The sequence below is a fragment of the Pelophylax lessonae genome, assembly GCF_965119305.1.
Source record: "Pelophylax lessonae genome assembly, chromosome: 5".
NCBI classification, from domain to species: domain Eukaryota; kingdom Metazoa; phylum Chordata; class Amphibia; order Anura; family Ranidae; genus Pelophylax; species Pelophylax lessonae.
In genome coordinates this window covers 344,790,919-344,804,295 of record NC_138772.1, presented here as the reverse complement: position 1 = coordinate 344,804,295, position 13,377 = coordinate 344,790,919, and the positions used below count along the sequence as shown (strand labels likewise).

General features: G+C 39.4%; 1 protein-coding gene across 1 annotated transcript in view; it reads right to left on the bottom strand.

Annotated features, from left to right (window-relative positions):
* The window catches only part of LOC309556520 (uncharacterized protein), a gene marked incomplete at both ends in the record, with an annotated part of 164,343 nt that extends 152,359 nt beyond the window's left edge, over window positions 1–11,984 (bottom strand). Inside the window, one exon of the mRNA XM_082258969.1 lies at window positions 11,871–11,984. Within this exon, the coding sequence (XP_082115095.1) occupies window positions 11,871–11,984 (114 nt within the window). The remainder of the gene's footprint in view (window positions 1–11,870) is intronic.
* Window positions 11,985–13,377: the final 1,393 nt, after the last annotated feature.

The window sequence follows — 13,377 nt, the reverse complement described above, 5'->3', positions numbered from 1 at the left end:
GTAGCAGTATAACTTTTGGCCAAAATGTATGAAGAAAAACTACTAATTTGCAAAATTTTATAACAGAAACAAAGAAAAATGCATTTTTTTTTACAAAATTTTTAGTCTTTTTTTATTTATAGCGCAAAAAAAAAAAAAAACAGTGGTGAATAAATACCACCAAAAGAAAGTTCTATTTGTGTGACAAAAAAGACACAAATTTTATATAGGTACAGTGTTGCATGACTGCGTATATGTCATTCCAAATGTGAAAGCACTGAAAGATGAAAATTGGCCTTGTTAGGAAGGGGTTATACATTCCTAGTGGGCAAGTGGTTAATAAGAAGATCCATTTTGCAACATTGCACATTTTTTAGCTGTTAATGTTGGTGCATGGTTAATTAATAATTTCTGGGCTGCATATTTAAAGCCCATTGTCTTAAAATTGATCCACTCTTCCTGTTCAACTGCCTGCAAAACACTTAAAAAAATAGATAGGTTAGAACCCCTGTCAAGCTACTATTATTGTCTGTGTCTGCGCTTTTGCAGTGACAACGGTTCTCCTGATTTTTTTGTCCTGCTGTGACCAGGATTAGAAGTGAAATAGAATCTACTACAGGTTGCTGAAGCTGTGAGCTTGATTTACCAATTGTCTACCATGCCATTTACTGTATAAACATACCCTGGTAGACAGGTGGTTAATGGTTATTTTTCCAAAAACTCTCTCATGCATTTTAGCTTTCCCAACACATCACATATAACTCTGCTGTTTAGACGGTTGCTCCTGTACCTCTCCATATATGTAGGCCATGTGCAGACTGTCCCAAAAAATTTGGTAGCTGACCTCCCTCCATCATGCCTTAATGACAAAAAGTCAAACCAAGAGAAACACATACAGAAAGGAGCGATGGACCAAAATCGATAAAAGAGCCTAAGATTATTTTAATTATTGTTAAAAAAAGTAAACGGTTAACTCATTCAGGGGAAACACCACTCCCTCTTCACAGATCTATATTAGAAACAGTACTGAACTCTCCTCATGGAGAAACAACCTGGCAGCATTTGCTAAGCAGCAGTGGAATGACAGATGTTAGAAGTGCTGCTCTAGTGGCCTCTGGCTCATTCATATAGTGCACTCCTGTAGCAGCAATGACTGAGCTCTGCAACTGAGAATGCACTGCACATGTCACAGCATTTGAGAGAACAGAACAGCCATTTAGGGGTGCACTTCTAATGTCTGGCCATTCCTGCCATTAAGGCAGGACAGAAGGAGGTCAGCTACAAAAGAGTTTTTTTGCTGGACAGTCTGTGCACAGCCTACATGTATCAGGAGTGGGAAAGATGCAACTATATGAAAAGCAGAGAAGTGGTATGTATTATGCTCGGGATGCCAAAATGTACAAGGTATAGAAAAATCAACCCCAGACGGGATTGGCAAATGGGGAAAAGGAAATTGCGATACCAGGGAGGTAAGATGGAAAATATAGATGCAAAGGAGTATATAAAAAATTATCTATTATATGAATTCAAGTAAAAAGACTCCGTATGCTATAGTAGCATCACAGTATCAGAAATACTATTGTATTTTTGATACTTTTTTATACACTCCCTTGCATCTATATTTTCCATCTTACCTCCCTGGTATCACAATTTCCCTTTCCCTGTTTGCCAATCCCGTCTGAGGTTGATTTTTTTATGTCTGATTTTGGGATAGATACCACAATTTGCATTTTAAAGTGGAACTAAGTATTTTTTATATGAATAGGGTATATTTTGGAAAATGGCCAATAAAGTTCAACTATCCCTTTGAATAACAGGCTAGCGGCATGTAAATTATATAAATTTGTTTAACTCCCATAGCGGTATCCCCGAGCGTGACTCGAGGTGTATTTTTTATGCTACTATCGGTATCCCCGAGTCACGCTCGGGGTAGATGTGCAGAGCATGCAGCGGCGTTTCTTACCTTCTCCTGGCGATCCAGCGATGATCTCCCCGCTCGTCCGTCGGTCTGATGACTTCCTGGTTCTGTTCCCTGCAGCAGCAATGGTGCATGGGAGCGGAACTGGGAGGGAAATTCAAATGTTGCACAAAACACAAATACATAACATTTATATTATATATATATATATATATATATATATATATATATATATCTATTTACATATATATGTATATATGTATATATATATATATACATATATATATATATACACACACATATATATACATGTGTATATATATATATATATATATATATATATATATATATATATATATATATGTATATATATATACACACATATATATATACTGTATATATATATATATATATATGTATATATATACACACATATATATATATATATACACACACATATAACGCATGAATTATAATCTAATCAATAATATACTTTTATTATATTATATATTATATACAATTATATTATTGATTAGATTATAATTCATGCGTTTGTGTTTCAAATTGATCACATCTGGGATGTCTACTAGAGTCTTGTTTTGGTCAGGTTTAAGTCAGTAATTACTAAGAATTGTAGGCCTATAATACATAACGCCAAATTTCCATGCAAAAAATTGTACCGCTTTTGGTGCATAATTCCTGACATAATCATACCGCCAGGGAGGTTAAGATTAGATAGATAAAGGTAACTTTATCTACATGGCTTGGTATCTACCAAAGTATTGTGAATATGTCTTGCTATGTTTTTATAGATATTTTTTTTTCTTGTATCTCATATGAGATATACGAGTGTGTTGCCTACATGACATACCAGGTATTATTCTACTTGGGAATAACGAAACCGATTATCAATAACTCACTGTACTTGAGTGACTGGGAAATGTCAACAGCTGCTACGTTCAACCAGTATGCACATTTTCTTAATTACTTTTAAAATACCGCTCTTATTGTAGCTGTTTACTGTAAACATTACATTTGTTTCACAATGTCATTTTTCAGTATGGCTATAATAAACCTTTTGTAGTCACATTTAAAACTGCTCCTGCAGAAATCTATATATTTTTCTCTTTTAAATTGGATCAGAGAACTTTTCAAAACTCGCTTTGGCAAATATTGTATGCACAGAACTGATATCGGGCAAGCAAGAAATTAAATATGACATTTCATCATCAAATATCTTATAATAAAATTTCAGGACCTTTAAAGTAGAAGTTTAGAATAAAACTTACTCTAAATCTACTGCCAGTCACGTTCTAAGACTAACATACAGGTAGCTAACCCTGTAAAGCAAAAATCGCTATACATACTTTTTCTGCAGCCGACCTCTTCCGATCCCACGCTGAGCTGTCAGTGGAGGCTTCTCTGTGTAGGCATGTGCAGAAGAGGCAGCCGGAAATGGAAGCCCCATAGTAAGTCTATGGGTGACGTCACTTCCCTGGCATTTCCCAGCCATTGTCAGCTGTCTCTTCCACACAGCATCTGCCAGATCGGCTGCAGAAAGGGTATGTATAGCATGTTTTGCATTACAGAGTTAGATAGATTAGTCTTAGAATGTGGCTGTCAGTAGATTTAGATTTAGTTAGCTTAGGCTGAACTTCTGCTTTAAGATGAGGACTAGTAAATAGGCTATGGAAATAAGGCTGGGTGCTTTTTTACTCCCTAGGGGCTTTGCTAGAATTGTAAAAGACCTGAAGCACACTGAAGAAAAACTATCAATGCCGTGGCAAATAGTGCATGTAGCCACATTACACTGAACAGTTGGTGTGGCTTAAAAGATCATGATTAAATCCAGACCGTAATAAAAAAAAAATAGGTTTTATCCCTTCCACTCCATAAAAATAAAAAAACATTTTGGGATGGGCCCTTCCAAAAGGTATGATTTTTGCACATATAATATAAGCACAACTTCGTAAATATAGTTAAAGGCTATATACCTATTCTGCAGTATTTGGTAGGACAACAAACATATTGTTTGGAAATATGTAGTGTACAGCACAGCTTACATAGTGCAGCAGTTAGGAATTTGTACTGTACACAGCTTACAGAGCCCAATGGTCTGCACTGTATGTCTGTGTAGAGTAGCCAATGTAGACCCTGTTTACAATGGTGATGCTTTGGGGAGTTTTTCCCATTTATATTGTTGGCCAGTGGTGAAAAACCCCTATAATAGTGGTCTGTAGTGTATTTTCTGCTTACACTATTGGTCAGTGGTGAAGCCTCCCTTCCCTTTGGCAGTCAATATAGTGGACCTATACAATGGTCGTCTGTGGGTAAGTGGTTCCATACATTTAACTGCTCTCTATATTGGGGGTCAGCGGTGAAATTCCCTCTTACAATGGTCAGACTAGTGCTCAATGGTTGCCATTGGAGAACTTACAATGGTGATCAGTGGTAAAATGACCCTTAATTTGGTAATCAATTAAGAGTTTCATCTGATTCCATGCCTTAGGTTCTGTCTCTGTTGAATGACATCAGTGCTGAAACTATGCAGACAACATTAGGCATAAGATCAATCGTCCAAGCTCTGCCTGCAAGCTGGCTGTGTTTAGCTAGAGCAATACAATTTAACAGGATACCTATATCGCATGACCCAGGTGTCAAGGTCTAGTGTTATACTTGATATTCCTTATGCTTTTAAGAGGTACAGCAGGGAATGCTGTAATTGATACTGGCATCATTGACAGTTCTGTGCAATCTGCACCAGAGTCGCATGTCAAACAGGAACTCACTTTCTAACATATATCCCACTTATTTCAACAGATAAGCATTTTCTTGGTAATGGGCAGGAAGTTTGTTAAGAAGTTTCTGCTGGGCATAGTCGCACTGGTATAGAGTACATAGCAGGGCAACTTATTTCTTTAAGCACATATAAGAGCATTCTTGTTAAATCATCTAGAGATAGAAAGAAGATGAAAGAGGTGCTGGCCCATGAGATTCATTTGATAAACAAGTGATATGTTGTTTGGGGCCATTTCTACACACTGAAAATTATCTTCTTTTTTTCCAGTGACTAGTGGACAAATCGCGCAATTCTGCACCTATAGGACTGTGTTTAATTATGTGTTTTCCATTCAAATCAAGGTGAGTGTGGGAAGTGTGTGGGAAGTCTATATTTAAAGACAACCTTTTCTTTGCTCATTACCACTTGCCGACCAGCCACTGTACTTATACAGCGGCAGGTCGTCTCTGTCCCAAGAAACAATGTACCTGTACGTCGTTTTGTGGGACAGCTAGTGGGAGTATGCGCCAATTGGCAACAGGGGAGCTAATCAGCAGGTGCGGCAGACACGATGTCCGCTGGGTACCCACGATCACTCCCCGTGGATACAAAAGGGCGGTCGCTGTTCTGTCAGTGATGAACACAGGGATTCTGTGTTCCTCCTATTTAGGAACACAGGTCTCTCTGTTCATCCAGGAAGTCCATCCCCCTCACAGTTAGAAAGCACCCCCTATGGATACTTTTAACCCTTTGATCGCCCCTGGAGTTAACCCCTTCCCTGCCAGTGTCATTAGTACAGTAACAATGCATATTTTTTAGCACTGATTGCTGTAGTAATGTCACTGGTCCACCCAAAAGTGTCAAAAAATGTCAGTTAGGTGTCCGATCTGTCCACCGTAATGTCGCAGTCCCGTTAAAAATCGCTGATTGCCACCATTACTAGGAAAAAATAAAGAAAGAAAGAAAAATGTCATAAATCTTTCCCCTAGTTTGTAGACGCGATAACTTTTGCGCAAACCAATCAATATACACTTACTGGGATTTTTTTTTTACCAAAATATATGTAGCAGAATACATATTGGCCCAAAATGATAAAAAAGTTTGATTTTTAAAGTTTTTTTTATTAGGAATGTTTTATAGCAGAAAGTAAAAAATATTGTTTGTTTGTTTTTTTTTTTTCAGAATTGTCGCTCTTTTTTTTGTTCATAGCGCAAAAAAAAAAAAAAAAAATTGCACAGGTGATCGAGTACCACCAAAATAAAGTTCTATTTGTGGGGAAACGTCCCATAAGACAAACAGATAGAACTGATGGATACCAATATTTCTGTTTAGGTGTTTAAATAGTTACACTCAGCAGTAAAGTCACCTTTGTGAATACCAATAAACAGGCTAACAGCATAAGTCCCATGATTTAAAGCATGTTGCTGTAGTTTAGTATATTTGAAACATGCATGTAGGCAGGTCAGGTGCAGTCTATTCCACTATAGGTTGTGCTTGTACGCAGCGGCATTGCAATTGGAGAGGAAGTCAAGAGGGACATGTTTACTCTATGGTTTCCTGGGTCACTGGTGAAGCTATCCAATTTGATGCTGCCACCCCATGTGACTCTAGCAGCCATCTTGGGTCAAACAGAGCCTATTCAAGTCCCTTATTCCCAGACTTGGTGCACATTTGCGAGTGGGTAGAGTAGGAACAGGAACCCCATCTGTTAGGGACAGAACCAGTGACAGGGAAAAGTTTCCTGATGAGGAGGGAAAACGTAGGGTTTGCAACTTCTCTAGACATCTTCCTAATTGGGCACGAGATGGCCAGGCCGCATTCTGTCTATCCCAACCAAAAGGCGCTATCAGTTCAGCTGAAAACTGTTGTGATCCGTGATTGTTCTCAGTTGAGCTGTTTTTCCACTGTTTTTTTTTTGTGAACTGTTTTTGCATTACTTAAATACAAGTTCTTTACTTCGCACTTGATTTGGTGCTATTGCCACTGCACCACACTGCATCCCTGATATATGCACCCACCAAAATATTTCAGACAGCAAAAATATTTGCATTTGAATATGGGTCTAATGTTTCACACCTTAAATTTAAAGATAGTCCATAGTCCGGCAGTGACAGAAACTGACATTGATTAGGGAAAAAAATCTGAAGCTTAAGGGCTCTTTCACACGGACGTTCCGTATGTCCGTAAATCACCCCTTCCGTTTGCGGGTGATATACAGACATAATGAATGTCTATGGCATTGCGGATGTCAGCGGATGACTATCCTCTGACATCTGATTTTCGTCCTTTCAGTTCTGTTCTGTTTTTTGGAACGTAACAGAATCCTATTTTTGTTCCGTTTAAAAAACGGAACAGATGCAAATTCGGATGTCAGCGGTGTCATCCGCTGACATCCGCAATGCCCATAGACATACATTATGTCCGTATATCATCCGCAAACGGATGGGATGATATGTGGACATACGGAGCCGTGTCCGTGAAAAAAAAAAAAAAAAGGTACCGGAGCAGATCGCAATAGGGTCCACTCCATGTGAAAGAGCCCTAAAGTAAAGAGGTACAGCTAGCAACCAGTTAGAATAAAACATTAGAGCAGCTTAGTTTAGAATAGATTAATATATAAACAGACAAACAGACAGATAAATGGAAATGAAGATAGATTTACCCTCTCTGCAACCAGACAGGTAAAGGGCAATAATTTTCAGTTTGTAAATTGCTGGGTTTAGTGCAGAGCTCAACTTGAATAGCAAAGTCTTAAAAACAAATCTTCAGTCATCAGCCAGTGCCTTCTGTTTGTTTTCACAATAGGTGACATTTGTACCTTTCTAATGAAACCAAAGGCCATTGCTGTATTTCTGTGTTTAGATTCTTATGGATGCCTTGGCAGAAGTGAAAGTCACAGCTCACATCTTTTGTTTGCTATTCAGCAATATAATGGTGGCAAACGTGCAATGTTAAAGGTCAGACAGGGAAGGTGACTGTGAGATGACTTAATTCTTCAGAGGTTTATCAAAATCTCCTGTCAGTCACAATCATGCTGGGAGATTGGGAACTAGCCATCTGGTTGTGAGACATTTTAAAGAGAGTGCAAAAAGGTGAAACATCTCTTTGGGAAGCTAAAATGAAGGTAGAATGAGTTATACATTTTCAATTCTTCCTCATTTGCCATCTCAAATCTGTCAGGTGACCTTGCAATTGCTTGAAATGCAGCAATATGGTCACAAATATATAAAATATGCAACACATAAATAGTTGATCTCTGAAAAAAAAACACGCACTCCTTGGGCCAAATATTCATACAGATCCCGCACAAGAAAATGAAAAGTTACCAGTTAACAAGAGTAACAACCCAAAATTTAATTACAGTATTTTAAGTGGAACCAGGTGGGCTAATGCCTAACACACTCCAACAACCAGACCTGCCTACTAAAATTTCTTGTCCATCTGTGAGTTTTGAGGGTTCATGTGCATGCCCAACTTTGCAGCATTTTTTTGCACTATTCATATGACTTTTTTTAAATGACTGCCAAGTATTTATCAGGAAGTGGGTTTATTGGGTTTAAGGTCCAAATAGAAGCTCATTGATTAGTAGTTTATATAGTTTTAAAAAATCATCACCTAGCTGTTGATGCTTTTATTTTTCATGATGAAGCTCTAGCTAGGAAAACTATTACTAGTAATGTATTTTCCCAGCATGCCAGAAATTGCTGATCAGTTCTAAGTGTGGCCAGGTGCTGGGCTACAGCAATATGGAGTAGGAGACATTGCCTTTAATTCTTCTCTCCCTATACTGATATACTGATGTTATACTGCACCATTCTCTTCCAGCCATCAGGGGAAAACTAAAGCCAAGCAAGTCCATAGACTTCTATGCAGAGTGCTGAGAATCCTGGGAGTTGTAGTTTGAGAGGGTGGCTATATATTGGGAGGAAAAGACTCCTTACACTGCAGCTTAGAGACTGGTGTGTCCATTCACCCTCTGCTACCCACTGCTGATTACAGGTGGCCTTCAGGGAGAGACCAAGGGGCCCCCTCTTCTTGTGAGAGGTCACCACAGCATCCTGGGGACTAGTGAGAGGGCTATTTGGTTATTGCTGATACTGCTAGTAGGGAATGAGCCACTGGGAGAGGGGCATCAAGTGCACCCAATCCATACTGCATTCATACTACACTCTATAATATATTTATTCCAAACCTAGACTGCACTTATAGCAACCCTATATCACATTATACTGAACCATTACCACATCTGAACCACATTTACCTTGCACCAGTGTCAAGACTATACCATACCTCTACTGTACCTATACTGCAGGCAGGTTAACTGGAACTGTCATTAAATGCACTGACTCTCTTAAAGGGCCCCAATGATAGCCAGCAGAAGACTGCTTCTCCTATAATTATTCTGCAAGATCCCTTTGTTCAACCACCCCCTACGCTGCTATCCTCCCTTTCTTTTGGACAATGCATACTCATTCAGTCTAGGGCTAGCATCACTGTCACGTAGTTTTTGGCATAGTGTGACGTGCAGAGGGAGACCTCTCGTACAGCCCTGGCTCAGGAACCACTGGAGTTGCAACAGTGGATGCGAGAGCGCAGTGGGGTAAGAGTGCCTGCAAGGTCTTCTGTTGGCAGCAGAGATGTGTGGCTGATAAGACACCAGACTGGACTGGATTGCTGAGCAGCAGGTAGCAGCAGGAACAGCAGTGCGGATGCAGGACAGCGTCGCCAGGCACTGGACAGAGCAGGAGAGGCAAAAGGCAAAAGACTGGAGCAGGGTCAGACAATACAGGCAGAGGTTGGCAACAGGATATCTGGCAGATAAGCAGGGATAATAAAGTCTAGGCAAGCTGGGGTCAGGACTGGAGATAAGCACTAGTTCAGCTGCTGCCTTTAAAAAGTTCCATTTTGGCGCAAGTGTATAAATGGCTAATGCGCACGCATTCGCATAGGGGATCACATTTGGGGAATCTGTATTTGTTAGTTAGTATAGCATAGTTATATTTTTGAGATCATGTGCTGTGTTAAAAGCAAATCCTCCCCTATTGATATGCAAATGTACCAGTTGGACAGGTTTTAGAGGAAGCTCTTTGCAGGATATGATGCAACAGGAAGTAGGGGGAAGAGATTAGGTTTTGAAACAAGCATATGGAGAGATCAAAGGAGTTGGTTTTTGGAAGACAAAGAGACAAGACGTGTGTTGGAAGCTCGAGTACTTTGGAGACGTTTTGAGTTGGACTGAGCAAAGAACCATGAGATGACTACATCAATGGAAGTTAAGTAACTGTTTAGTTTACTAATTGCATACATATTGTACATGCTTCTTTTGCTAGAAAGGATAATTGGCATGTGCAAGTTGTATTCATTTTTTGTAAGCTATAAATTGTGTTTTGTACATTTGTATGTGCAGCTTTTCTGTTAAGTAAAACTTTATTACACTACAGAAGTCTAAGCTTCCTTGATTTTACCACAAGAACCTTATTTTAATAGACGAAAGCAAAACACCTTATTCCTACCTGAGCCTAATCTTGATTCAGCGCAGAGGCGGGAGAAGTCATTGGCTCCTGCTGCTGTCAATCACAGCCAATAAGCAGAAAGGGGCAATGGACACACAGGATGGAGTAACCAAGTCGCATGCTATGGGGGCACTTGGCAGCGGGGAGAAGCCAGGAGTGTCAGTGGAGGACCTGAGAAGAGAAGAATCGGGTGCTCTGTGTAAAACCATTACACAGAGCAGGTAAGTATAACATGTTTTAGGTGTACAATCACTTTAATGTTGGTATCCACCCAAATGCTGGACCTGCAACGCCCCCTCCACAGCCTAGAGCTCCAATGAGCACTAGAAGGGCAGAGCAGAGAGCCAGTGACTAACAGTCACAGTTTTCTGCTCATTGGAGACTGAGAAATTAGTTATCCGTGGTAATGTGTTTACTCAGTTCTCAGTCTTAGAGCCAGTGGGGTACAGCTTGCAGCATCGGGTCAATACTGCAGCCACATAGGTGAGTATGCATGTTTGTTTTGTTAATCACAGTGGCTCTGTGGTGACTGGACATGCTAATCCCCTTTTTTAGTGTAATGAAATTTGCCCTTCTCTACCACATGCTTCCACAGTTATGGATGTCCCTCTTAGAGGGTATGTAATTTCATGTTGCTCTCATTTGTCTAGGCTTATCCTGCTATATAACTCAGGGGCATTTTTTGTCAGATGGAGGATTCTCCTCAAATCCAATAGCATTAAATTATACATTTTACATTTAAGTTTATATAAGTCTTTGCTGCTAAAAATGTGTTTTGCCTGGTGCCACAGGACGGGATCACAGGGGAATTTAAATTACCTCCTAGGATGATCTGGCCATCTGCAAGTGGCCATATATACACACATTCATCTGAGATTTACATCTACTTTATTTCTATGTCTATCCACAGGAAAATCAAATATACTGTATGTTTCATGTACTGTAGCTGTGTTTTTTTCTACGGCTGTTTGGACACAACTGGTTTACTTATATGCAATGCTTATACTAGCACAACAATATTTTTTTAACTGTAATAACTTGGTAAAACACATCATGTTGATTGATTGTAAAAATGTGCAGAATTTCCATTCATTTACTTTAGTTTAGTTATATGCCTATATTATGAGGCCTCTAGAGAGTTTTACAGATGAGACTAGATCAAAGAGCGTGGCAAAAGCTTTTGGCTAAACAATGCAATATTAATGCATACTTAGGTCCCAGGGCAGACCCCTATCAAAGAGAAGGCATAGTTTAAACATCATAGAAATTCGTCTTTATTAATATTGGGATATTATATAGGACACACCATGCTGAGCCTTTTACCTTCACTAGAAAACATCTAACCTAGATTAATTAAGAGGCAGGCTGAACCTGGCTTTGTTTACCATGCTGATCTCTAGTTCTAAAAATATAATTAATTATACAATGCCCATGCACCGATTCTGCTCATACATAATTATGACTATTTAAAATGTAAATTCATGGATGTGCAAAAGTCAGACTCAATTTTTTTTAAATATCAGTTTTGAAATCAGAAAAAATGGCAATGTTATAACATTAATAAAGTGTGTGTTCAATCTAAAGCTTTTTTAACTTTTGCATAGAGTGTAGAAGGAGTAGAACTAATGTTGGGTCTTTATTGCAATTTAGGGCTTTGTTAGAGAAATTTTCCCTCGCTTACTGTCAGGATGACAATGGTTTCATCAGTCAGGGAAAATCTGCAACAAGAATATCTCCATGTCTGCTCTGTAACCATTCCTGCCATCTTCTGTGATGTATCTTCAACACCAAGCATCTTTCTTCTTCAACCATTTGGCAGCCAGTAATGATGCAACTCCTGTAAATGTGCAACTCAGTGGCATCAAAACAGCACTCAGCTCACCTTTTACGGATACCAAGAGTATACAATAAAATGTACCAAAGGCAATATTTTTTTTAAATGCTGTCAAAAAGGGAAAGGAATTTTGTTTTTAAGAGAAGAGAACAGTGTTGCACTGGCATTATTGGCAGAATGGAGTCACCATGTGAAAGGCAGATGACTGGAAACCTCAGATGGAGGTGGCATAGCAGGATACAGGCAAGCAGGTGCAGATGCAAGGATGGCTAAGGTCAGAACCAGGCAGACAAACAGAAACCATATCAACAAGAGGCAATTTTCAAGAAGGAAACCAGGGTCAGTTATTTTGTTAGCAACTGATTGATTATTTTAGCTGTCAATAATCATATGACATTTAGTAACTCAAAGGGACATGGCCACAGATGTAGAATGTTTTAGGAAGGGTTGGGTGTATGGTTTGTTAATAAGAGAAAATCTGAGTAGGAAAGTGATAGGGAATGAGTAAGGCATCAAGGATAGTTGCCTTATTACCCTGTGTAATTTAAAGCCAAAATCAAAAACAGAAAAATCAGCACAAGGGACATATGCTATATAACCAAAGTATTGGGACACCTGCCTTTTACACGCACATGAACTTTATAGGCATCCCGGAGGGTTGAATATTGAGTTGGCCCACCCTTTGCAGCTATAACAGCTTCAACTCTTCTGGGGATGCTCCCCACAAGGTTTAGGAGTGTGTCTTTGGGAAAGTTTGACCATTCTTCCAAAAGCACACTTGTGAGGTCAGGCACTGAAGTGGCCAAGAAGGCCTGGCTCACAGTGTCAGTTAGGTAGCTGGAAGTTTTAGAAGAAGCCTGGAACTGGCAGACAAAGTATTTCTTTCCCTGAATCTTACCACTTGCTTGACCTGACCTTGCTAGTACTCTGATTCCCCTGACTTTGGCTGTGCTTCTGACTATGTCCCTGCTCTCTGATAAGGTTTTGGTGCTAAGCTATGGTTACTTACCTTAAACATGTCACCCTTTGTGTCTAAGTTCCTTGGGGCATCTAAGTATCAGTGCCCAGATAAATTATGTTTGGAAGTTATACAGATACATGGCAACCACCCCAATCTATAACTAGCCTTTATAGTAATGTGCACATAAAAGGGACTTTCCACATTACAAGCAACAGAAAATTTCCCAGCACACTTACCAGCTAGCCAGCAACAAAACCAAATTAGCCCTGTCAAACAGTTTATGGTAAAACAGAAGTTTTAGCTGCACATACTTGCAAATATATGTGAAAGCCACAGTGCGTAGTATCCTGGGGTCCTAACTCCATAGTTTTGATAGTCTCCAAATTGGAGCAC